Source organism: Phacochoerus africanus, chromosome 2 (assembly GCF_016906955.1).
Source record: "Phacochoerus africanus isolate WHEZ1 chromosome 2, ROS_Pafr_v1, whole genome shotgun sequence".
Taxonomy (NCBI): domain Eukaryota; kingdom Metazoa; phylum Chordata; class Mammalia; order Artiodactyla; family Suidae; genus Phacochoerus; species Phacochoerus africanus.
In genome coordinates, this window is record NC_062545.1 from 3,393,449 (window position 1) to 3,420,554 (window position 27,106).

Genomic DNA, 27,106 nt, shown 5'->3' on the forward strand with positions numbered 1-27,106 from the left:
TTCCAGTATTAAAAAAGTCAAGAGTTTTTGGAGTTCCCGTCATGGCTCAGTGGATAATGAACCTGACTAGCATCGATGAGGATGCGGGTTCGATCCCTGGCCTCACTCAGTGGGTTAAGGATCCAGCGCTGCTGTGAGCTGTGATGTAGGTTGCAGACGTGGCTTGGATCTGGCGTTGCTGTGGCTGTAGCAAAGGCTGGTGGATACAGCTCCAATTCGACCCCTAGCCCAGGAACCTCCACATGCTGCCTGTGCGGCCCTAAAAGACAAAAAATAAAAATAAAAAATAAGAAGTAATGAATTTTTATATATTTCTCAATTTTGCTCCATGTATTTAGAAACTTCTTTATTAGGTGCTCATGCACTTGTATGTATTTATTTACTTATTTTTTGCTTTTTAGGGCCACACCTGCAGCATGTGGAGGTTCCCAGGCTAGGGGTCAAATCTGAGCTAGAGCTGCTGGCCTCCACCACAGCCACAGCAGCAGGGGATCTGAGCCGCGTCTGCTTGGGGACTGTCACCTTTGCGGTGCTTTTCTTTCCATTGTTTTGCTCCTCTACCTCCATGTGCTCCTGCAGACCAGTGCTGCTTCCTTACATACCTCACTTAGTAAGAGGATCTCCAGGTCCATCCGTATTGCTTCAGTGGCGTTCATTCATTCATTTCCATGGCTGAGTAATATTCCAATGTGTGTATGGACCACATCTTCTTCATCCGCTCCTCTGTCGATGGGACATTTAGGTTGCTTCCATGTCTTGACTGTTGTAAACAGTGCTACACTGAACACTGGGGTGCGTGTGTCTTTTTGGATTGTGGTTTTCTACAGATAGCTGCCCAAGGGTGGGATTGCTGGGTCATATGGTAGTTCTATATTTATTTTTTTAAGGAACCTCCATACTGTTCTCCGTAGTGGTTGCACCAGCGTACAGTCCCACCAACAGTGTAGGAGGGTTCCCTTTCCTCCACTCTCTCTGCAGCACTTATTGTTAGACTTTTTGATGATGGCCGTTCTGACTGGTGTGAGGCGATGCCTCAGTGTAGTTTTGATTTGTGACTGTCTATTAATTAGCAGTGTTAAGCATCTTCTCATGTGCTTTTTTGGCCACCTGTCTGTCTTCTTTGGAGAAATATCTCCTTAGATCTTCTGACCATTTTTAATTTTTTTATGTAAAGCTGTGTGAGATGTTTGTATATTTTGGAGGTTAATCCCTTGTCAGTTGCTTCATTATCAGAGATTTTTTTTTCTCATTCTGTGGCTTGTCTTTGTTTTGTTAATGGTTTCCTTTGCCGTATAAAAACTTTTAAGTTTAGATGTTCCTGTTTTCTTTTCTGATATTAGTAATTTATATTCTTTTTTTCTTAGGCTGGCTACAACCTTATTGATTTTATTGATCTTTTCCAAGAACCAGGTTTTGATTTAGTTGATTTTCTCTATTGATTTATTGTTTTCAATTTCACCATTTTCTGCTTTAAGTTTATTTCTTTTCTTCTGCTTACTTTAGATTTAATTTGCTCTTCTTTTTCTAGTTATCTGAAGTAGAAACTTAGATTTTGAATTTTATATTTTCCTCTTCTCTTATATAGATTTCATGCTGTAAATTTCCTTCCAAATACTTCTTTCACTGCATCCCACAAATTTTGCTAATCTGTGTTTTCATGTTCATTTAGTTATAAATATTTTTAAAATTTATCCTATTACCTGTGTGTTATTTAGAAGTGTTTTTAATCTCAAAGTATTTGAGGACTTTCCAGCTATTTTATGTTATTTATATCTAGTTATTCCATTTTTATCGAAGAGCATGCATTGCATGATTTCTGTTCTTTTAAATTTGTTAAAAGGTGTGTTTTATGGTCTGGAATGTGGTCTTTCTCACTGAGTGGTTCTTTTGAACTTGAAAAGAATGTGTTTGCTGTTGCTGGATGAAGTAATGTGTAGATGTCAACTGTGTCCGGTTGTTTGGTGAAGTTTCTGAATTCACTTATGTTCTTACTGAGTTTCTGCCTGCTGAATCTGTCCATTTCTGATAGAGGGGTTGACGTCTCCAACAGTAGTCGTGGATTCATGTATTTTTCCTTGCCATTCTATCAGTTTTTGCCTCCCATATTTCGATGCTCTGATGCCAGGGAATGCAGGCTGAGGGTTGTTGTGTCTTCCTGGAGTACTGACCCTCTCTCGTCACGAAATGCTCCTCCCTCTTGCTGACCCCTTTCCTTGCTCTGGGGTCTGTTCTGTTTGAAGTTAATACAGTTACTCTCATTCTCTTGTGAATAATGTTAGCAGGGGACATCATTCTCCATCCTTTAATTTATATGTGTCTTTATGTTTAAAAGATGTCTCTTACAGGCAACATACATTCAGGCCTTGATTTTTAATCCACTCTGATGATCTCTGCTTTTTAATTGGCGTATTTAGATCATTGACATTTAAAATGATATTGACATAGTTGCAGTGATATGGGCTATACTTGTTATTGTTGTTGTTTTTTTTTTTTCTATTTTTTTGCACTTGTTCTTTGCTCCCAATTCTGTCTTCCTCTCTTTCCACCTTTTGTGGTTTTAAATTGATTATTTTATGATTCCACTTTCTCTTCTTAGCATATCATTTACGCACCTAGAACAAAAGATTTTTTTAGAACTTAAAGCCAATAAGAACTTGACATTTTTTTCAACCTCTTTAATCGTAAGGAAAAACCAAACAAAACCACAGTGATAGATACACCATCACACATTCACTAGAATGGTCAGGATTGAAAAGACCAACAGTACCAAATGCCGGCAAGAATGTGGAGGTGCTGAAAGACTAATATATTGCTGATGGGAATGTAAAATCTAAAACTGCTTCAGACAGTACTTTGAAAATTTCGTATAAAGCTAAACATACACTCATTCTGAGATTGCACTCAGGTTTCTCGAGAGAAACGAAAAACATGTTCACACAAAGGCTTGGACAAGGATATTCATAGCAGCATTATTCATAATATATCCAAACTGGAAGCAGCCCACATGTCCAACAACAGGTGAATGGTTAGACCGTGTCTGGCATTTATGTAATGAAGTACTGTACTATTCAGCAATAAAAAAAACTTAGAAACTGCAGATTTATGTAGCCTCATGAATAAATCCCAGTCATTACGCTGAGCAAAACAGTGTATACCGTATGAAAACATGTCTGTGAAATTCTAGAACACGCCAAACAAATCAGTATCGTTTGTGACTCTGATGGAATTCAGACTGGCTGCTGTTGGCGTCGGATGAGGGGTGTTGTCAGGAAAGATCACAAGGGGTTTCTGGATCATGAAACATCCTCGTCATCTTTGGTGTGGAAGTTTCAGATGGTATACATTTTCAGAGTCATTGAACTCTATCTTTAAAATTTATGCATTTAATTCTATATGTTACACTGAAATTAAAGTATAAAAAATATGCAATCTAGGAATATGTGTTTGGTGATAAAACATAAACAGACATTTTTGTTTCAAATGTTTTGTTCTTTTTTTTTTCTTTTTACGGCCACGCCTGTGGCATATGGAAGTTCCCTGGCCAGGAGTTGAATGGGAGCTGCAGCTGCTGGCCTTCACCACAGACATGGCAACACAGGATCCCAGCCACATCTGCAGCCTACGCTGCCGCTTGTAGCAATGTGGGATCCTTAGATTGAACCCGCATCCTCACGGACAGACACTGCGTCGAGTTCTTAACCCGCCGAGCCACAATAGGAGCTCCTCAAATGTTTTGCTCTTCAACGAGGGAGAGTATGTCATTGTATCAGTATGCCTTTAAATTAAATCATCAAAAGAAATACATGGAATTGCTCCTGGTTTACCACGTGAGAGCAGATCTCATTCCTTTGAGGTAATTAGGGGTTGGTGAGCTCATAGAAGCAGTCACAGACTTCTGCATGGCACGGAGCAAGCTTTTATCTATTTTAGGATTATTAGTAAGGGTGGAATTCATGGATCTGATGTGGCTTTGTCGGCCTTTCGTAGATTCCCTTATGCGGATTCTGTGATGGTCTGTGTAAGGAATTGCATAGGCGAGGCACTCTGCGTTATCCTGGGAGATGGAAGACATGGAGTTAGGTCACAGGGATGCCTTACAAAGGCTCGCAGGTACCCTCCTGGCTGTTGGAAACGCTTCATTTCTCTTCCTTTCCATCTTCGAGAACCTTCACTACACTGGAGTTAACACAGACGTCAGTTCCCCCGTGACCAGGATGCATGTTCTGCCACCCTTTTCCTCGACGTGGGTCTGCTCCAGATGTTCCATGCGTGTCATCATTTGTGTCTTGACAGCTGTTTCTCCAGGGGGAAGTGCAGTTTGCAGACAGACTTGATCACAGCGGTGGAAATGGCTCCGCTGAGCACTGTGCAGGGCAGGCAGTATCCACTCCAGGTTGTGCTAGTTCTTGTGTCTTTCCCTTATGTTCCTGCTTAAGCTGTTCGTGCTCAAAAGAAACATGACCAGGAGTTCCCCTGGCGCAGTGGTTAACGAATCCAACTAGGAACCATGAGGTTGCGGGTTCGATCCCTGGCCTTGCTCAGCAGGTTAAGGATCCACCGTTGCCATGAGCTGTGGTATAGGTCGCAGATGAGGCTTGGATCCCACGTTGCTGTGGCTCTGTAGCCAGTGGCAATACAGCTCCAATTCGACCCCTTGCCTGGGAACCTCCACGTGCCACACGAGTGGCCCTAGAAAAGGCAAAAAGAAAAAAAAAAGAAACATGACCAAATGCTCTCTTCCTGATTCCACTGGCCTTGAGCACTGATGTTACTCATTGGGCAGGTGCCCCCAGTGCTGGCTCTGCCATATTCGTGGTGGCCAGGGGTTCTCTGCGTGTAGTTTGAAAAGGATGCTTCTCCAGAGCTGATTTCTCCGTGTTAGTTAATGTGTGGTCTGTTAGCTGGAAATATACTTTTAAATAAAGTTTATTCTGTTCCTTTACTGCTTATCTTTGCTTCGCAGTGTCGTATCTTTCTTTGTGAAATCTTGTTCTCTTTCGGGCTCTGCTCCAGCTGCCTTTTCCATTGCAGGGAGTTACTTCAGCCTAGTATTTCTTTTCTCCTCTCACATAAATAGCCAATTTAGTTTGGTTTGTTTTATACTTTAATAAATTAACTTATCTGATATTGTTAGAATTTTTATAGATAAATATAGATGGTATTTCTTTGAAGATAATTTTTGGAAATATTAATTAAAATTACTGTATTGGATAGTTGATAAATGGCCTCTCCCCTTATACTTGGAATTCATGCTAAAACACAAAAGATCATCATTCATCTGATGAAATCAGTGGCAAACTTTGGCCAAGAATGAGGTTGCTTCTTATCTAAAGACGTACATCCTTTACTTAAATTAAGAATAATTGTATTTCTAAATCGCGAGTAGGGAGATTAAAGTCATACTTCTAAGGGAGTTGCCGTGTGGCACAGAGGGTTAATGCATGTCTCATTGGGAAACGACCTCCGGACTCAAACCAAGGATGGGCCAAGTGCAGCTTCGCTTTTACTGAAACAACTACGGCTCATTGTCTCCTTTTGCCTAAAAGTGAGCAGACCGTCCGCAGAAATCAGGGCATTCTTCTTGAATTACCACAGGTTTATGAAAGGAGAAGAATATATAGTCTTGCCTAAGGACTACTTTGGCAAACATTATAAAAGACCAAATGTGCTTTTCTAAGTTATAAAGTCAAGCTAAAATATCTTCTCGGATATTAAAATGTCAATATGTGAATTGTGAATAGGTTTTATAATTTTATAATTTTTATTTCCATTTAGTTCATGTATTTTGTTTCTCGAACATGTATTTTAAAAATCAGCTAATTTGTGGACCGTATCTGTTAGAAGCATTCGGAAATATACTAATGAAAAAGTTTATTCTCTTAACCTCAGGGAATATTTGTACCCTCCAAGCACGTTCCTCTGCCACACTTCTTCCGAACGCTTTCCCTAGTTTAGGATGAGGTGCACATCAAAGAAAGGGTAGGAGTTCCCGTCGTGGCACAGTGGTTAACGAATCCGACTAGGAACCATGAGGTTGCAGGTTCGGTCCCTGCCCTTGCTCAGTGGGTTAACGATCTGGCGTTGCCGTGAGCTGTGGTGAAGGTTGCAGACGCGGCTCGGATCCCGCGTTGCTGTGGCTCTGGCGTGGGCCAGTGGCTACAGCTCCGATTCAACCCCTAGCCTGGGAACCTCCATATGCCACGCCTAAGAAATAGCAAAAAGACAAAAAAAAAAAGTTAAAAAAAAAAGAAAAGAAAGGGTGTGTTAAACACCTGGACGTTTCTTTAAACAGCGGGGAAACAGAGCTGGAGAAGCACACTTTGGCGTGGCTCCTGCTCTGCACTTCGAAAGACCACACACCTGTCTGTGTGGTTTCCTCCAGCGTCGGTGAATTGGCCCCTGCGAGAGCAGCGAGTGTCTGAGGCTCCTTCTGCTCAGCATGCATTATGTTTCAGTGGAAGAACTTGAAATGTGGGGAGAGGTGAAATCACTGGCGTCTTCACTTGATTTAAGGTTACACGCAGAAGCCCGTGTTACGCTGCCAGGGTTCTCAACTCTGCAACTAACACAAGGATTTTGTTAGGCAAATAAATTTTAAGTTAGAATATGTTTTTAATAACGGCAAATCCTTCTGTGACACACATTTGCTGAAGACTGGGTCTCCATTGACATCTAATTTCCTTTTCTCTCTTCTTAATGGCGCTTTTAAAAAGCAACCCAGGGTTCTACAAAAAGAGGAACTGAGAGCTGACACTTAAAGTTGGTTTAGTGAGAGCCTCACTGTATCCTGCCCATGCTCACATCAAAGGTGATTATCTGTGTCTTTGGAAACAATAAGATGCTGAAAGCTTTTCTGTGGTTTTGGTTCTGCACTTGCTCAAATCATATTTTCAGAGAATCTGTAGCATCCTTAGTGCTGTTTAATGCTTAATAAATTAACCAAAATAGATTGTATTATGAGAGAAGTACACTGGTTATTATAGACATGCTTTAAGTTACTCGCTGCAGTGATTTAAAATTCCTTTAAAAGCTTTAAAACAAGAAAAAAAGAATTACAGTGATAATTTAAGGGGGAAAGGATTTAACCTAGTCTCTTTTCAAATACTGGTTTTAAAATAAAACAGGAATTACAATAAGGCTACATGACAGTTTCTAAACAAAAACATCCGCTTACTCTCTCTCAGTGCTCCCTAATCACTTGGCACGACTCTACTCAACTGCTATAACACTTAGAATTAAGATGCCTCGTAGTAGAGGTCTGGTCTTTGATCAGCTCTTTCTGTACGCGCACTCTAAGATAAGCAAGACATGCATTTCTTTTGTTTGTGTGTGTGTGCGTGTGTGCATGACAGTTTTGAGCTGGCTCTGTGTCCCCAAAGATGAACGGCAGAGATGCTCTTAAATGAGGAGAAACGTTGGCTTTAAAACCACTTTTCTATTTCTGTGCCACATTGATGCATATGCGAATAAACAGGTGCAATTTGATATTTAAATAGTTTGCGTTTCAAAGGTGCTTTTTCTGTGGGAACCACAGCTTCTTAGCTCTGGCCTCGTGTTCTCCCATGTGCTAGGCAGCCTCTGTTTGGCCTCCAGATGTGCTCACCTCCTTTTCCATTTGGCCCTTGGGGGCAAGTCGCTCAGCCCCCCAGCCCCACCCTGCCCTCCCTCCAGCTACCATCTGGATTCTGCTGCCGGTGGTGTGGACGGAGAAGATCTGGCGTCTTTGTTCCCCTCGCTTCTTCCCTGCGGGCCCCTGGTTTGGTGGTTCTCCCGGAGGACGAGTTCAGCCCTTGCCCGCTGTCCTTGCCCCTTCACGAGGGGGTGGGGACCGGCCACTGTCTGGCCCTCCGTGCCTGGTCGTCCCTTGGTTCCTCCGTTGCCGCCCAGGCCCGTGTGAGCCGTCCCTCCGCTCCCTGGTCCAGTTCTCCTGCTGTGTCTTCTGCGTCCTGTTGGGATCCTGGCTGACACGCCCTGTACTGAAGCAGGCACAGTTCCTGTTTTACCACCGAGCTCTCTTTATTTTTCTTTTCACATTTAACATGTTCGTTGGCATTTGGGGGCTGCAGTGAGGACAGCCCGGTGGACAGTGAGGGAGTTAGAGGCCCCGACCCTTCCGTCTCCAGCTCCCTGCGTCCCAGCTCTTCCCACCGTGAGGAATTGTAGTAATGATCACAGGAGACTTCGCTCTTCATGTGTTTTCTTGGTGCCGCCTGAAATCTCTTCGAAAGCTGCTTACACGTTTCATGCGAATGAAGGGCAGCCTGGGGTAATTAACTTTGCAGAGTGTGTGGAATAAGATAGGGGCCCGGGGGCGGGGGCAGGAGGGGAGAGCTGGGGCTCATCGGAAATCCTGCAGGCTCTGGGGTTCCTTTTCTCTTCCTTTTGGAAAGTTCGGGAATGCTAGCATCTCCTGATGTGGGAAAAGAATTTTAAAATAGGGCAGCCCTGGGAAGGCAAAGCTAGCCACGGGCGACAGGTCACCTGTGACAGGTCTTGTGTTTGCAGTTCCTCCACCCGGTCTGTGGGGGTGGGGGTGCTGGGGGAAAGGACGGGGGGAGGAGGGGAAGACAGGGAGAAAGGCGACGTGTCCTTGTCGCTCCCGTGGGGTTCGCAGGTCTCACCCTGGCTCTTCCTCGAGGATCCTACCTTCTTCGTCTCCGCTAGCGTCACCTCAACTCGAGCTGCTGTCCTCCTGCGTGATCTCTTTAAAACGGGCATCATGCCTCTCCTTCCTCACAGCCTCCAGCATCTGACCGTCCGGCTCGGAGTAAAAGTCAGCTCATCCTGCCTCTGGACGTCGCAGCACCCACGCTCCCCCTCGGACCCACGTTTCTGCCAGGCTGGCTTTCCAGCGGTTCCTCGAACACCCCACATCTCAGGGCTCTTGCACATACTGTCATCTCTCCTGGAATTCTCTTCCTGATCTTTGTCTTTCCACCTCTTTTAAAATACGTTTTACACAGACTCGTTGCACCAAAGTGTTACCTCATTTTCTCCTTCCGCCCGTGGGAACATGAGCCCCACAAGAGCAGGGTGTATTTTATTCCTTTCTATAACCATGCATGATACCTGCGTTCGGAACCTTTAGGAATAAATGAATGCAGTCAGAGCCCCTGAAATTACTTGCCCAAGAATCACTGCAATAGAGGCGTTGTGTCGGGTTCTTGCTCCGGTGTTTCAGCGGTAAGGACACACAAGATCGTACCCAGGACAAGGTTGGCATGCAAACGCCATCTCTTTCACAGCTGGTTATGAGAATGTGATATGAACGAGGTCTCTAGACCAGTTAGGGCCCTGGCCCATTCATGGAAAGAAATAAAACGGTTCCAATTAGGGTGAGTAGTCCTGGACAACCATGACCATCAGCTGATTTGTCATTGAGAGTAAAAAATGAGTAACATTATTTACTAAAAGCACTGAGTACAAATTTTCTTACCTGTTTTATTTTTACTTGTTGGGTTGACAGTAAAGTACTGTTACACTGTTTCGTCTAAGTAATTTTGACAGCAAAATCGAAATGATAACTAGGTTATAATCATTTACAGTTGTAGCAATGGAATCATATCCAGTGAGAAAACTGCTTCTACATGTTAACATGTTTTTCCATAGATCAATGAGATAAGAAATCTTTTTTAAGATAAAGCTTATTCACATATTTAGCCAAAAGAAATAAACGTTGATTTTTTTCTGTGCATGTAGATTGAATAAGGTTGAATTATTTCCATCTCATGAAATAGTGATTTAACAAAACAACAGTTTTTTTTCTTCATGTTCTATTTCTGTGTAAAGATATCTACCTGTCGAGCTCCAGATAGCATACGCGTTACTTTAGAAACCCAGATCCAGAAATAAATACTCTTCTTTTAAATCAGGAAGTGCTTGGGAAACACGAGGCTTCCCAATGGTTTGAAAGGATATGTATCTTCACCCGGTATCTGTGGGGGTCACAGGATGGATACACATAAGTTGCACTGACGGCGTCGACGTTGTCTTGTCCCCCCGTTAGAGACGTGACATGCTTTTGACATGTGTCCCTAGCAGAAGTAAGGCTATAGAAGATCTCATTTATAGGCTAACGGGCTAAAGGAAAATGGCTGATGAGAAACAAGCAAACCCTAGAAGTGACCGGCATCCAAGACATGGCTAATAGCAAAGCAGGGCCCCTCAAACAGCCAGGAGTCTTCGCTTCAGGGAACACCACTGCACCAGAAACTGCCAGGTGACAGGCAGCTGCTGTGTCCTGGGGGGACACGCTCAGACCCAGGCAGCTCTGTGCCCGCAGACGGGGGCATCTGTGCACCCACAGGGAGCCAGGCTGCCTTAGCAGCAGTGGTTCCTCCTACTCCTTAGGGTTTAGGAGGAGCTGGAGTGATGACGTCTTCTCACTTGTTGTACAGTTCTGCACCTTTTTTGGTGATTTGCCTTTATTATTATGTAACTTGCTTTGCAAAAGTTGAAGTCTGCGTATTAAAAGCTCCTGACAACTGGTACTCGGGGCCACCTTGAGTATCGATTTCATTCGGGGTGACCCTGTGTCACTAGACCAAATCCATTAATTATAGGGGCCATGTCTGTTTGAATTTCTTTCTTTTTTTTGTCTTTTTTTTTTTTTTGCTATTTCTTTGGGCCGCTCCCACGGCATATGGAGGTTCCCAGGCTGGGGGTCGAATCGGAGCTGCAGCCACCGGCCTACGCCAGGGCCACAGCAATGCAGGATCCGAGCCGCGTCTGCAACCTACACCACAGCTCACGGCAACGTCGGATCGTTTAACCCACTGAGCGAGGGCAGGGACCGAACCTGCAACCTCATGGTTCCTAGTTGGATTCGTTAACCACTGCGCCACGACGGGAACTCCTGTTTGAACTTCTTTAAGCGATTTTTTTATTTTTCTTTAAGAGGAAAGATGAAACCAAAGTATATTTACGAAAAAAAAAAGACACAGAACACATAGTCGCGCGTGCAAAGCAACTGGAAACGCCTTTCAGTTGGGAAGTGAGAGCTTGTACAGGGTTTGGAGATGTGGCTTTTTTCTCATCACACGTGGGGGGCTGGGAGAGAATTCTGGAAACGGGCGTCTGCTCTGGCCTTGTCCTGAGCTCCTTACACCTGCAAGAAATCCTTCCTTTTATTTGCCCCTCAGATTTTCCTTATATAAAATGAAAAGATCAGGACAGAGGTTTTTTTTTTCTTTTTTTTTTTCTTCAGAGTTTCTTCTCACTCTAAATTTCTAAAATTATACGAAAGTGAAAATCTGGCTCACGGCAGTAAAACGTCCCAGAGGATTTAGATGGTTTCAGGGCCATGCCCACGTTCTGTCTTATTTCAACAGAAACAAGAGGCAGCAGGAATGTATGATAAACTCTTCACGGAACTGGTGTTCTTACAACGGGAGCCACGCTGTTGTTTAATCCTCACTTTTTTGCCTGTTAGTTGTATCTGCCCTTTACCACTGTCCTTCCCCCATCAGGAAACAAGGCCCACTTGAGGCCTCACTGACTCCTGAAAATAAGTCTTTCTAGCTGTTATTATCAACAGACAAGTGCTGCGGTGACCAGTTTTATATCATTGTGTTCTAGAGACCGTGTCATTGGTTTGATGATGACTGCCTGTGATCTCTGTTCCGTGACAAAACTGTGGCCAGTAACAAAACTGACGGCAAATGATATATATGCGGAATTCTGGGCCGAGGTACGTCTTTGATTTTTATATGGACATAGATAACATCAAGAAATGAGAAAAAAAATGAGGGGAAATCAAATCTATGGGTAATTTAGTAACAATGGCTTAGTTGCTAGTTACTTAAAAAACAACAACCCTGTTTAGCATTTATACAGATAGAAAGTAAAAGCAGTCATTCTGTTACATCTGATTGGAATATGTAAGGTCTCTGTTGGCCACGGAAACAGTCCAGGAACTGATGCACTGCGCGATGGTGCAGCACTTTTCCTTAATGAATAACTGATGGGTTGTCATTCACTTTATGGGAGCCGCTGGCGAAAGCCCTAAGAGGGACCCTCATATCATGGGCAGCATGTACCTATAGCCAGAAATTCGAGAGACATCCGGTGCCCTAGAAACACGAGATCGTGTAAATATACAAAACAGTTCAACTGCAAATGATGAGTTCGAACAATTTGTGGGGTGTTAATTCACGATATTCCTGACATGTGAAACCACTATGTAAATGGCTCTCGTGGAGACCTTTTCTTGGCCAAATTATCTAAATGACCAGAAGTGTGTCTTACTCCTCAGTGCGCTCTCTGCATTGTCCATGAGTAAGTAGAACACAGTTGTCCTGTTCAAGTGCGTCCATGCACACATGCCTCCATTCCTGCAAGTGCAAAGATTCGTTTGTGCGAAAACCTGTAAGATGTCTGTGCAGGCCGTTTAGTTTGAAGAAGTGAAGGGAGGTTCGGAGGACTAAGAGTTTGGTGGCCGCTGGTTGAAACCCTACACCTCATGTGCAGAGAAGGACTGTATAAAAGGTGAAAAGCAGGAGCGCGCTCGGCGGCCACGGAGGAAGGGGCTGCCCTGCGGGCTGAGTGAGGCCGCAGCCTGGGGTTGGTTCCTCGGGGGGCGGTAGGTGCTGCTCCAGCACGCCTTCCGTTGTGTGCACGATCTTGCCCGGGTTTTTTCTTTATCTGGCGTGTGTCCAAATCCGGTTACTCTCAAGCACTTAGACGTACGGGCTGAGCTGTAACGTCTGACCTGATCATCACGGGTCACTTGATTTGCGTGCGTGTCTAAAAGCGGACACCTACAGTATATTCTGTAACTCTCACGTCAGGACACTTGAGGGACGCTAGCTTATCGTTTTGCAAAGACTTTTATGTATTTAACTCTGATCTAGTTCACACTTTGACACTTATATTTGTGTTCTGAAATAGGAATCACGATGTGACAGCCCTGTAGATTCTCCCCTTTCTGTCCGCACTGGCTCAGCATCCACGGGGATGGGGAGGTGGCTTGAGCTCTCCGTAGGCTCAGAGGTGCTGCCTTCAGGCGCTGCCGAAGGCCCTGGGAGGAAACAGAAATGTCGTCACCAGGGCTCGAGAGCTGATTTCCTGGATGGACAAAAAGCCCACCCTCTCCTCCTCCCCGCCGCCCCCTCCCCACTTCAGACCTTCACCGGGTCCTGCCTGGGTCGCTGCCACCGTCCAGCCATGTTTTGCCTCTGTCTTTCAGAGTCGCCCTGGCGGCGGTGAAGAGCACGGTCTGGGGCCACGCTGCCGGAGACCCAGCCCGGCTCTCCTCCTGGGAGAGCCGCCTCAGGCCCGCTGTCCGGCTCAGCCCTGTGCCTGGCTTGCCTCGGGGTCGGTTCTGGAGGACTCTGCCATCCTGATGGCAGGGGGGCCCCGCCCCCCAGTCCTCTGTCTCTCCAGCTGCCCTGAGAAAGACAGACGTCATGAACGTGGCCCCTAAACGTGCAGGCCGTTCGGGGTCTCAGGCCTCTGGATCCCTTACTCGAGTCTGTCCTGCTGTCATCCGAGCCCCTGACTGTGCCCACACTTTCCTAGGCCTGGAGGGCCCTGTCCCCCTCGGCGTCCCCCCCCCCCGCCCGACAGGCCAGTTTTCCTGCGCCCAGACCCCGGTGGTTGTCCCCTCTTCAGCATGGGTCCCTCTTTCTAGGCACATGTTCAAAGCCCTGCTTATTTAAAATCCTTTCATGGATTGGGCTTGCAAATCTGTGAGCAGGCGGCCTGGTTATTTTCTTCCACTCAGGACCGAAAAGGAAAAAAGTCTGAGAACCACTGCTGTCCCTACTTAAAGTGACCGGAACAAACGCTGTACGTCCAGTGCCTCTACCTAAAGACAGGGCTCTCCGAGCTGTCCTTCAGCATTCTCAGCAAGGGTTTAGTTGTTTGTTTCTTTGCAAATTTAGAATGGTTTTGGCTGTTCTGTGCTTCTCATTTCAGACAACAAGCATAATTAAAATAATCAAAATAATAACATAATTAGGAAATGTGAGAGAAGACCAGGGCCTTAGGGAAAAAAATGAGGAAATGCTAGGAAGACGATTTTAACACTCTTTAACCTTAAAAATAAATAAAAGGAGTAAGATTTTTTAAATCTGCCAAATGGGGTTGATGGTATCTCAGACTGTTCCATGAAGATTGAGTGAAATGATACTGGCGAGCTGCCCGGCCCAGAGCCCGTGATGTCATGACTCTTTGCTAAACCTCTACAGTGGTCACCTTACGCTGACCTCTGGCCACTTCTACTCTGTCTTAAGCGACGTGTTGTGGCAGGACTATCTGTTTATCCTGGAAGTGCTGCTGTTCCTCTCCAAAGCCTCGCTTCCTCCCCGCTCCGCACACGGGAAAGATCCTCTGAGACAGCTAGAGAAGGGCCTTGAGGTTATTTCATGGTTTGTCCTTGTTCGCCCATGGACTGTTCCTCCTCTCATTATAACCTGTGCCGGCTTCTGCGAAACGAAACCAGGAGAGACGGCTAGGTTTCTGGTAATTCAGTACGGGAAATAAGCATCAGGGCAAAACCAATAAAGCTATATGATGTCTTTTTTAAATTATTCTGACATTAGTTTGGCTCATTAGCCAGAAACATTATTCATCTTGAAGAACATTAATGAAGAATGAGAACAACTCATTCATATCAAAGTTTTATAACTTTGTAAAACTGAGAGAGCGTGGTTTTCCCTGTTTATCCCAGGGTGATGAGATGAAGAAGCTGGGAATACAGCCTATTCCCATGATGGACAGAGACAAGAAGGACGAAGTCCCACAAGGCCAGGTATGAACGGTGAGGTGCAGTCCAGCCGTTTCCAGCGGTCGGTCCTGACACAGTGAGTGGGATGTGCCGTCCTGCGGGACCTGGAGCCACTTGCCATCTCCTCCTTTGAACTGGACTTTGAGGGGTAGTCAGACCAATCTTAGTTGGAGTTAAAGAATTCACAGCTAGCCTTGTCATCGCCTCTTTCCGCAGATGAAATTACAGTAAATGACAGCTTTTTTTGTTCCTGGAAATAGAGGGGATGGATGAATTTCAATTGCTAATATTTTTGACAAGAAAATAGTCTGTCATCCAAGGGACAAGGGTATTTTTTGGAGACTAGTAATAGATTTTGATTAGGTCCACTCTTCCTAACACAGTCACAGTATTTTAGTACAGGTTGAGTTTCGTCTCACGGTGAATTGGCATGAATTCTTCTCTTTTTGGGTCTTATTACATAATTTATGTCAATTGTTGATGTTTTGAGAGCCCTTGCTCCTTGTTAGTTTTGCACGTGTGCACGTGTGGTGTGTGGCGTTGTCCTTTGATTAGCGTCATTTTAAACTGTCAGGCTTCTACGTAGTGATCAGGGTGTTGTGGACACATAGTTGTAGCATAGAGTTCAGTTTCGGACACATTTCAGAAAACCCACACGATGACAGTTTGGGTAAGTTCTCAACTGTTCCTGCTGTGCTTAAGGCTAATGTACTAACCATTAGTTCAGAGGTGTGGGCAGCTCTAAAGGGCACCGCCCAGCGGGAGGCGGCCCCAGCAAGAGGCTCTTCTCCTCCTTGCCCCCTGGGAGCAGTTACTAATCTCCTTCACCAGCTCTTCCACCAGGAGCCTTGCTTCCCTTCTCCACTAACGGCAGCGACAGGCCTCCCATGCGTGCTGCACAGTATTCTGTAGTTTGGTTTTATTTTAACATTGTTAGTGGAACTTTCCCGTGCGTGTAATCACAAGTGTTCCTTCCTGTCTTGTGTCTGCCTTTCACGCCACCTTGTGAAGTCCTGCCCCACTCTGAGGTGAAAGGAACATAGACCTGCGTCTTCTTCACTTACCTGATACTTGATTTGTTCATGCATTTGGAAGATGTGACTTAAGATGGGGAGCTGTCACCCCAACAGGACACACAGGAAAACTGGGACTGTCATCAGAGCCCGGGCTCCATTTTCATGCTATTTTATTAAGAGACTAGTTTGTGTTTTGCCAACATTCCAGATCTGTTTACAGTATTAGAGAGTTTTAAACAAGTATTTCTGTGATCGGCTAGTATTTTACCACATATGTTGCCTCTGACGTGATTACTGTGAAGTTATTCTTTGCCGTAGTAATAAAAGACTCCACTTCCCAATAATTAACCTCTTTCTGGAGATCTTCTGCCCCATGGCATCTGCTAAATATTAATAAGCAAGTCTCTGCCTGAGCTGGAAAGAGGGAGACGCATAGGCTTTATTCTAGTGAGAGGACAGACTTTACAGCAGGAGAAGGCAGAGAGGAGCCAAGGAGATCTGATTCTTCGCTGCTCTCTGGTGGGATCTCACTGAAGCTCAGGTTTTCAAAGAACTTGGTAAGCCATGGTTTGGTGGCCACTTTATCTTGTGCGTGTTGTCACCCATTAGGGCAGTTATTTACACCAGACGGTGTGTTCTCTGGCTAATCACCCTGCAGGTTTTGGACATCTGGCCTTCAGTAGGTCTGTCTGAGCCAGCATCACTTATCTGCACAGCGGCCCAGAGTAATTCCTAACAAAATCTTCCTTAATATATTTTTGTTTTGTTTTGCTGGTTTTTGTTTGGGTTTTTTTGGGGGGGGGAGGGGTGGCGTTTGGGCACGTGGAAGTTCCCAGACCAGGGGTGGAACCTGCACCACAACAGCAACCAGAGCCACAGCCCTGACAATGCTGATCCTTAACCACTGAGCCACCGGGGAACTTCCTGATACATTTTTTAAAGTATCATAGATTAAAAACTTCAAATTCTGACATATTGAGAGAACTGTTGCCTAAGAGAACTCTGGTAAAATCCATGAGACTTGCTGTAGGTCAAAAAAGGGAGGGAGGAGGGAGTTCCCGCTGTGACTCTGTGGGTTACCAACTGGACTAGTATCCACGAGGGTGCGGGTTCGATCCCTGGCCTTGTTCAGTGGGTTAAGGATGCCACGTTGCAGCGAGCTGTGGTGTAGGTTGCAGATGCGGCGGGGATCCCGCTTTGCTGGGGCTGTAGCATAAGCCCTTAGCCTGGGAACTTCTATATGGAACAGATGCGGCCCTAAAAAGCAAAATATATATACATATATATATATGTATACGTATATATATATGTGTGTATATATATATATACACATATATACATGTGTATATATATGTGTGTGTATATATATATACATATATATATGTGTATATATATATATAATTTTTTTTGGAAAAAAAGGGAGGGAGGAGATGAAGAAAATTTCAGGAAACCAAACAAGGTGCCAGAAGCGAGGATACCAGACAAACAAAACACCCAGCAGTGATTCCTGAGCATCGTGTTGGCACATGGTCGTCCAGGTGGAAGACCAGCTGATTTGACTTGGAAATGCTAACGCTTAATGTTCTAAATCTGACCAGAGATAAAGACTAGAACTTGAATTATAACTTGATTGATCTATGAATCCAATCCCGGTGAATGTTACCCTTGGGTTTTAGATTAGCTTCTTTTTACAATTAAATTGTTGTGTGTTTTACTCTGTGAATGCATCTTAATGAATTTTTTTTTTTGTCTTTTTGCCATTCGGGGGGCTGCTTTCATGGCATGTGGAGGTTCCCAGGCTAGGGGTCGAATCGGAGCTGTAGCCGCCAGCCTACACCAGAGCCACAGCAACACCATATCTGAGCCGTGTCTGGAACCTATACCACAGCTCATGGCAATACCGGATCCTTAACCCACAGAGCAAGGCCAGGGATCGAACCTGCAACCTCATGGTTCTTAGTCGGATTCCTTAACCACTGAGCCACGACGGGAACTCCTGCATCTTAATGAATTTGAACCGTCATCTCCAGCAGTGTTCACTGAGCCCGATATTCCAGAGCAAAACTGGAACATTTAGTGGGTGGGGAGGCTTGAGCAGCGGAAAACTGACTTGTGAGGCGCGCAGTGCGGGCCGCGTTGCTAACGTGCGGTTGTGTTTCTTGTCTGTGGCTTCTGCGCGGAGGCAGCTCGGATTCTACAACGCAGTAGCCATCCCCTGCTACACCACCCTCACCCAGATCTTCCCGCCCACAGAGCCTCTCCTGAAGGCCTGCAGGTACGTACGGTGCTCCAGCCTCGGGGGGTTGTGGGAGACGGCTGCGCCCTCTACGGGACCGCGGGCTTCATCTCGGCCTACGCGCGTCTTGACCACCGTTTACAATAGACAGGCTGTGTGTTTGCGTGTGGAACAAGTATGTGTTAAGAGTGTGTATTCATAGAGTCATTCATTCACCAAAAAGGAACAAGAAGGTGTTTGAGGACTCAGAGATCCCTGCCCAGTGCTCTCTTCGAAAAGGCACTAAGCCCTTTGGGGCTGCTGTTTGGAAAGGGGCCCAGCTGAACCGCAGTTTATGGTTTTAATGGAGGAGGGGGCCTCTCGTACAGGATCTTCTTTAAGTTTCCTTTTCCCCCAAAGAAGTGTCCGCCATCCGTTAGTCTGTTCTAGCTTGGATCGCTCTGTGTTCTGTTACCACCTTTTCTGAGGGCTGAACTCAGCTAAGAACGTTGGAACACTTTAAGAGTTTCCTTTAGCTTTGAAAGGAAATTCCCTTTGAGGAAGACGAAAGGTGATGAGCAGACAGCCACGCCTGTTGATTCTCTGCAGGGGAACTGGCGCTGAGGGGCCCTTTGTAACCACTCAGCCAGAGCCTCCCTGGGGGCTGGAGCGGACACCGTCCAGGGCCCAGCAGACAGTGGACTGGACGGTCGTAAGCCAGACCAAAGGCTTCAGAGTGCCCCATCCTCCGCTGTGGAAACCAGGAGCCAGTTGTTTTAAGGAAAGCAAATAAGACTAACAAGCAAGAAGATTTTCCGAAGATCCCACTGTTTCTGCTTCTCTGCTCCTGTGGAGACAAAGAGAACATCCCAGCTGCTCTTGTTGAGCCACCATGGCCTTAATGAGTAGTTTAGTAAAATAGGATCTGATTCCTTGAGGGCCGAGCCATGTGGACACTGGAGTGTGCGTGAGGATTCATTCTTGATTGGCTGGAGAAGTGCATGTCCCACCAAAAAGAAGTGAGGATATTACATCAAAACCCAAACAGCTTGTTGTTAAAAAAAAAAAATTACAGACATTAGTCGCAAGTCCTTTTCTGTCCAAAAATGCTCTGTGCGTTGCACTAAATATTTAGAACTGGCGGAAGGCGCGCTTGCCAGTGTTATCAAGCTCCAGCAGAGTTACTCTGCGGCCTCAGCAGCTTTGATGCATTTTTGCGTCAGGGTACTTGGCTAAACCCCAAATCTCGTAAGGCCATTTTAATCTTCTTAACACTTAAAAAATTCATCATGTACCATTTGTATCCAAGGCAACACAGCAAAGTTGGTGTGTGTCCTTTCTTCTTTGATTTAGAACATTTCTTTAGGTTCTGGGGAGATGGTGCCTGATGGTACAGTAGCTAAAGTGTTAAATTTCTCAGGTTACATTTTAGGGGTTTATTTTGTCCACAAGTGTCTTAACAAGTCCACTTTGCATGAATTTTTTGTTTGCCAATGTCAAGGTCTCCGTCTGATTTTGACTTTATGAGAAAGCAAGACGCAAGATGGGAAAGGGGTGTTCTGTTTGTTTTTTATTTTTCATTATAGGTGTGTGTGTGTGTGTGTGTGTGTGTGTGTGTGTGTCGTTGATTGACAGTGAGGTGTTCGTTTCGGCTACCTGGCGCAGTGATTGCGTTACAGATAGACTATTTTTACAGGCGTCTCCATTAGAGTGTATCACGGGAGAGTGAATGTAGTCCCTGGGCTGCACAGGAGGGCCCTGTTGTTTATCCATCCTGCATGTAATCGTTTGCATCGACTAACCCCGAGCTTCCAGTCCATCCTGCCCCTGCCCCACCCCTTCCCGCCTGGCAACCGCGAGTATTCTGTGTCTGTGAGTAGGTTTCTGTTTCGTAGGCGAGTTCATTCGGGTCATGTTTTAGGTTCCACAGGTAAGTGAGATCACATGGTATCTGTCTTTCTCTCTCCGACTGACGTCACTTAGTACGGGAGTCTCTGGGTCCATCCTTGTTTCTGCAGTTGGCCTTATTCATTCTTGCTTACGGCTGAGGGGTGTTCCCTTGCGTGTGTGTACCCCGCCGTCTTTCTCCACTCATCTGTGATGGACGCTGAGATGGTTTCCTTGTCTTGGCTGTCGTAAGTAGTGCTGTAATGAACGCTGGGGTGTATTTATCTTTTCAAATTACAGTTTTCTCTGGTCATATGCCCAGGAGTGGGATTGCTGGATCAGACGGTAGTTCCGTATTTAGTTTTCTGCGGAACCTCCATACTGTTCTTCATTTGAGGCTAGAATTCAGTCCCTGGAACACAAATACAACCATGTAACGAGGACATTTCAAAAGTTCGTGTTTATGGTGACTTTTTAATATATGACACAGTGCTCAAAACAAGTCCCCTCCCCAGCTTCCAGTGTGGTGCGACAGGGACCCGGCTGCCAGGGGCAGGCGGCTTCTGCCCAGGGTGGGAGGCCTGGCTCCAAGTGTCAGTGCCAAGTGTCCCTGCGGTCCCGGCCGCGGGTCCTCCCCTTCCTTTCATCCTGCGGTGCCTCAGCGGGAACCCGCTGGCTCGTTCCTCTTTTCAGCGGAATCCTAACCCATTACGAAGCGCTCTGTCCTGAGCAAGGGTTCCTCTTTGCCTTCGCAGCCTGGGGCTGGTGGGACGAGGCCCCAGGCTTTGGGGCCGAGACTCTTCTGAGGGCACTGAGCTGCAGTGCTGAGTCGGGGGACAGGCCGGGAGCCGCAAGCTGGTTATCATCAGAGCCACTGGAGTGAAGCAACGCCCAAAGCCACCATGCTGAGCTCTGCTGCTGGATGGCATGCGTAGGGTTCGAGGGTCCAGAGGTCCTTTTTTAAACAGCACCTGTCGCTGCGTCTTTTCCCCAGGAATAACCTGAGCCAGTGGGAGAAGGTGATTCGTGGGGAGGAGAGCGCCGTGTGGATCTCCAGCCCGCCCGCGGCCCAGGGCACCTCGGAGAAGCTGCCCGTGAAGATTGATGACTGAGGCCGCTGACGCGCTGCCCCGCCCGCCAAGAGATGTTCATCCTGCTTCTTTGACTTTTCTTCCTTTTATTTTTGTGGGGGAACCTACACCTGGTAACTGGGATGCAAACCTCTTCAAGAAGGTACCACCAAGTACGTTTGCCCTCAGATGGCTCCCTGCCAGCCTCCTCTGGGACGCGTCAGAGACGGTGACCAGCCAGGACCACCCTGCAGCCAGAGATCGGCTGTCCTGGTGACTCCACTGCCTTGTGAACCGGCCTTTCTAATGGGCTGACATTGCTGAGGCCTTAACAGAAACGGACACTTATTCTGAAGGGGGTACTTTTCCACTGTGTCTGTCTTTCCAGTGAGGTGAAAATGGTACCGTTAGGATATTGTACGTTGGCTTTAACCCCAGTGTTGCTTTGAGGTTGTTGGTTATAAATAGGAACTTTTACACATTACCCCCGTGGATGTTCGTGTGTGACCTACTTGTGATGAGCGTGAAGCGTGCAGACAGCCGCAGACAAGTGTCAGGGTTAGAGCAAGAAGTGTCTTTGTGCAAATCAGTGATGGAAATAGTTGGATGCTCGTTTCGGAGCCGCATGAATGGAGGTTCGGTGGACTGATGCGTACCCTTTAAGTTCCTGCTAAAGGGCGTAGACGAGTAAATCGAACACTGAGGAAGCGGATGTTCTGTCCCCTTGAGGAGCGCTGCATATAAACACCATCGGCACCTCGGCGCTCCAAGGACCCGTTCGAAAATGTCAGAGAATACTTTGTTTTTTTTCCTTATTGTAGTCTTGGCACATTTCCTAAACCCTACGTAAAGAACAGAAGAGAAACAGAGCATAGGAGCTTTTCTCAAGGGACAAGTTTTAGGGACGCAAAAATGTGAATTTTTAATGATGACTCCTTTCATGTTTTCACTTGATGTTACTGCAACATTTTAGACACATTCAAAATGCAAGATTTAGTCTACAAATCACTTAATTAGAAGGCCATACATTTCCCTTAAAATCAAATTAAAACCATCAAATTCAAGCCTGGAATCTTGCCTTTGACCTGCCTGCCGCACGCCTCCCGTCTGTCCCACCCTCGCGCTGCTCCTCGCCTTTCGCAGCTTCCTGCCCTGGGCAGGGGAGCAGGACTTGACGGGACCCGAGATCAAATATCTACATAGAGACCTGTGGCTGCAGTTTCTTTGGCATCATTTTTGGAGGGCTTGTATCACTCTACTATGTAAATGTTTTAAAAAATTATACAAAGGAATAGCCTGGACCCCTTCCTACAAGGATCATAAGCCAGTCACTTCTGATGCATATTAACGCTCTCAAGAGCTTTAGCACAACGACTCCGGCTTGATGACCGCGGAGGCTGTGCTCAGCCCCGCCCTGAAGGAATCAGAGCCTCGAGAAGGGCTAGGCTGACCCAGAACACACGGCTTGTCCACTTGTCTCGGAGCAGGAAACTGGAATATCACTTTTCATAGTCAGTTTTTAAAAATATTCTTTAACTTGTCCCATACTGTACACATTGTTGTTCATATGAGCTTGGTTTTTGCAAAAATTATTAAATCAGATGTTTCTACATACAATATGGTTTATTTGTGTGGTAGCAGCGTGATCTATACATAAACATTGCTCTGATTTTAAAATTAACACCACGTGTTCACTTTCCCGGTGGGCTTCTGAAAGTTGCCGTCTTCCCTACACGGAGCTCCATCTGCTTGTGTGATTGCAGAGCATGCAGTCAAATGAAATAACAGAGAGAGAATCCCACTGTGCCCCCCCCCACATGGATGAATGCAGCTGTGCACACACGTGCACACAGATACACACGTATGGAGATACACACACACATGTGGTGTGAGCGAGACAAAGGGCGAGAGATATAAACACATCTTCCAAAAACAGAAATCATCCCCATTCTTCAAAAACTGATTTTCACATGGGAACATGTGAGCTGTTTGATGCAGAGCTGGCTGGAAAATGCCCTTTTTCATGTTCGTGTATGCATAGAATTCTAAACAGTTGCACGCTTCCAAACTTTCTGCATCAGAACTGTCACTCAGGTCCTCTGACTGAATTTGGAGACTGAATTACAAGGGTCGAGGAAGCCTCATTTAAGACTGCTGTTTCAATAACAGGATTTTAAGAGAGTGCCTGAATCCTGCTTCTTGACGTAGAAAGCAGTCATGGGAGGGAGACTGTGCATTTGAAGGTTGCTGTTCTGACACGATGATTAGAGGAAAGGCTCTTATTTTGAGGTGGCCGGGGTGAAACTATGTGACCTGTACTTTGAGCGGCAGTTTCCCAAAGAAACGTGTTTGGATTGATTGGGTGGTTGATTTCTCTTGAAATAGTGTCATAATAGGAGCCACGTTTGAACAAAGAATTATTTCCTAAGGTAAACTGTTAACACTGCTTTTACCACGTGTAAGATTTCCTTAGGAATCAGATTTACCTAAAACCAAAGGGCCCAGGATGCAGTGATATTTCCTTAGCAATCTCTTTTGAAAAACACACAGTTAGGAGTATTTTGTGTCTCGGCAGATTTACTTGGCAGACGTGCCTTTGAGTTCTGTTTCGTCTTTTCCCCAGATCTTTTTTTTTTTAAAAGGGCAGGTGGTTTTTATTGCCAGGAGTTTTGAGGAGTTTTTCATTAAAGTGGGATTTTATATTGGGCCAGAGTTTCCCTGTTCAGTATGAATTTGGTAACCAACTCTGAGTGTATGTGGAATGTTTGATTCGCAGAATTTTTTTTACTGGTTGTGCTGATTTATAATAGATACAGTTTCACCATCAGATGCAATTATTCCATTATTGTTCCAAAGATAGTGAATCTATTTTTTTAACTAGAAATTTTCTTGGAAATGCGTGCTAACAACATCATGAAATATTGAACTTGGACAGTGAAATAAAACCCTAAACATGCAAGCAAGCGTCTGATTAAGTAATAGTTAACTGTGAATTAAGTCAGTAGGAAATCTTGAACACATGCAATGACTGTGGAAAGCAATTCTCTCAAGTGGCCCTTCTTCTGGGGCAGGAATCGGGATCCGTTTCCCAGCTTTGGTTGTTTCTGAGATGCACATGAGAAACCAATCCTGGAAGAGAGACCAGGTCTGAATTATTCAGACACAGCAGAGTCTGCCTTCCTGACGCTTCCCTCCGTGGAAAAACGTCTGTGCCAACTGGTTACAATGCTGCTCGGAGGGACTTGTCCTTCCGGCAACAAAAACAGAACTCATTCGGAACTAGATCTGTTCAGTGTAGGTTTCCTCTTTTTAGCATGCTTTTCAGAGGTTTTGTTTCCTTTATTTTATGCCGTCAACCCCAGCGAGTCTTGATTGGTTGGTAGTCACTCGCTGTGGGTGTGTCTGCACGTGATACCACGGACACGTAAATCCTTAGCTTCCTGGCTTCTTTAATAGGTTTAGTTTTGAGTATTATGTTTCTGGTCGTTTAACTCAAAAGTTTGGTTTGAGTTCCAATAGGACTAACGTATTCACCAAGCCTTGGTCTGTGCCTTTATTTTAAAAGCTGTCATTTTGCTTCTTCATTCCTAAAGTCATCGCGTTGCGTTCTTAACCCTAGTGAAAAACCCTTAAAGGGACACACCCCTGGTCCATCTTACCGAGTTGGATGAATTAGGATCGTTCGTTCCTTAGCACCTTTCTGTCCTTTATTTTATTTCATTCACATGCACCCTGCTGACCATAACCAGTGCACTGTTCAGATCCGGTCTTCTGCAAGAACTTCCAAGAACTGTGACACCATGATGTGATTTTGTTGGCATTTTCAGGTACATATGCATGATTTAGATTTTGAAAATCACTTCTGTCTTTCTATATTTCAGATGTATTTGCTTTCTACACTTGGCTGATTTTATCCAGGGTTTAATTCTTTGACGACGTATTCATTTAGTCACTTTGCCCCTTCTCTCAGGAGTATGAATCTGATTTTAAAATCACTGTAAAAAGTAAACTCGCTGAGGACGCATCAGTGATTATTCGCTCCTGCTTGTCTGTGGCGCATGGCTGGTGCCGTTTTACCTTTTGCATCAGTATTTATCCTGCGACAGGTTTTGCCAGTTTCTTTAAACACTTCAGTTTAAGTTAGTGATACTCAGTGCAGTACTTACGCTTTTTGTTTTTGTCTTTATATATATATATATATATATATACTGGATATTTTGGTTGTCTGAAGCATTAGATGCATTTATGTGATGATAAAACTAGCGGAAAAGGAAAAGTTTCAGTGTTGTTCCGGTTCTAAATGTAGAAGATGGGACAAAGTGAAAGACATTAGTGTTTCCCAAGAAACACGTCTGGAACCCAAGGAAGCAGGAATTTCTGCCTTCACCCGAATTCTAAGCGTTTCCCTTCTCCGACCAACCGCGAAAGGCCGAGCTGTTCACACCCTGAGTGCCACCCACTCGGCTGGGCCCAGGTTCGCGTCCCTCGGGGACCCAGGCAGAAACCATCGCGAACCAAGCTTGCCAAGTGGAGAAGTCGGTTTACACACGTCGTTTCAGCTGATGTTTCTGAGGAACTGTGCATGTGCTGAAGCGGACAGGTTTTATTCCTACGGCAAGTTACATTTCCAGAGTGTTTTCTCTAAAATATCACCATGTCGTGGGCATTGCAGCTTCCCTTCTTTTTCTTTAGTTCCCAGCCCTGTGCTGTTTCTCATATAACCCTACGTAAATGACATATGGGAATATGCTTTTCCATGTGCTCTGTGGTATGATGTATATTCTATGTCTTCATTTTCTGTGCCCACTGAAGGTGTAATGGATTTAATGGTAGAAGGTGTTTCCATGCGATGCCCCCACCTGTTCACCAGACCCCACCCCGTGACCCATCTGCAAAAATGTGTGTGCCCCAAACACTGTGAAACAGCTACCAAAATTTGTAGGAATGCAGCATCTTGAACCTTTCTGGAAAGAAAAGGTAACCTTTTTTTTTTTTTTTTTTAACAAGTCCTTAGGAACAAAAGACCTCCTCTACCCTCGCCTCCCTCGCCTCGAAAGGCATCTAAGAGTTCGCTGGTGATGACCCCCTTGCTGACCAGCAGTCCCTGGGGTGACATTCGGGTGACGAACTATCAAAATAAACAATAGGCTAATTTGTAGGGTCCACGGATCTGTATCCAAAGTTTGAATGGGCTCGCTTTTGGAAGGAGAAAGAATTTCAAGTTAACAGTATCCACCGTCATTACAGCTAATGAGTTATAAATTTAAAAATACTTTATATGTATGACATATAAAAACTTTGTAAAATGCACAAGTGCAATAATTTAAAGAGGTCTTAACTTTGCATTTATAACTTATAAATATTGTACATGTGTGTAATTTTTTCACGTATTCATTTGCAGTCTTTGTATTTAAAAGAAATCTTTACTGTTATGACTGTATAATACCACAAATCATTTACTCTAACCTAGGCAAGTTGTAAATAAATTCATAATTCAAACAGCCAGTATATATGCATATATGGGTGTTACACATTGCAGAATCTCTGTTTTACTTACATGCTTAGAGCCGCAAGAAACCTTTGTTGATATGTAATTATACATTTACAGCATATATATATATTGTATGATACATGAAATCTATTTAGAGATGTTCATAATTTTAATGGCTATCCTTTGGTGTGAATAATTGAATACAGAGTTTTTAAAAGATCACCTTTCACGCGTGTCGTTTATTCTCCTTTGTGGGGGAGGTAAGAGAGATTTTTGTGTCTTGAGAAAGAGGTACCGTGGCCTCCCAGACGGTCACGTGCAGACGCCCCAGGCCTCGTCCGCAGCGACACTGAGTTCACAGCAGAGCAACGGGGTAGGTTTGCTTCCGCTCTTTTCCAGCAGAAGGGATGGGACAACCGAAAACATTACATGTTGTAGGAAGATTTACGAACGCGGTTGTGGAATGTTGAAGGTTCAAAGACCGGGGAAGAGAGGCCTCCTAGAAAGACTGATTATAAAACGCCTGCCCCTGGGTGCCCAGGCCGACCCTGAAACAGGCTCCCTGCTGTCGGCGGCCCAGGGACCGTCCAAGTTCACGCGGCCAAGGGCCGGCAGGACTCCGCGGGGCAGGCGTGTGCCCGGGTCCGTGCTGGGTGCGTTCTGCTAGTGAGGCCGTGTTCTAGGCCACACCTCACACAG

General features: G+C 45.3%; 1 protein-coding gene across 1 annotated transcript in view; it reads left to right on the forward strand.

The window, feature by feature from the left end:
- PDE10A (phosphodiesterase 10A) overlaps positions 1–26,626 on the forward strand; it is a 273,805-nt gene extending 247,179 nt beyond the window's left edge. The window contains exons 19-22 of the mRNA XM_047769767.1: positions 11,578–11,689; positions 14,672–14,752; positions 17,931–18,019; positions 20,841–26,626. Coding sequence (XP_047625723.1) covers positions 11,578–11,689; positions 14,672–14,752; positions 17,931–18,019; positions 20,841–20,958 — 400 coding nt within the window. The 3' untranslated portion in view covers positions 20,959–26,626. The remainder of the gene's footprint in view (positions 1–11,577; positions 11,690–14,671; positions 14,753–17,930; positions 18,020–20,840) is intronic.
- Positions 26,627–27,106: the final 480 nt, after the last annotated feature.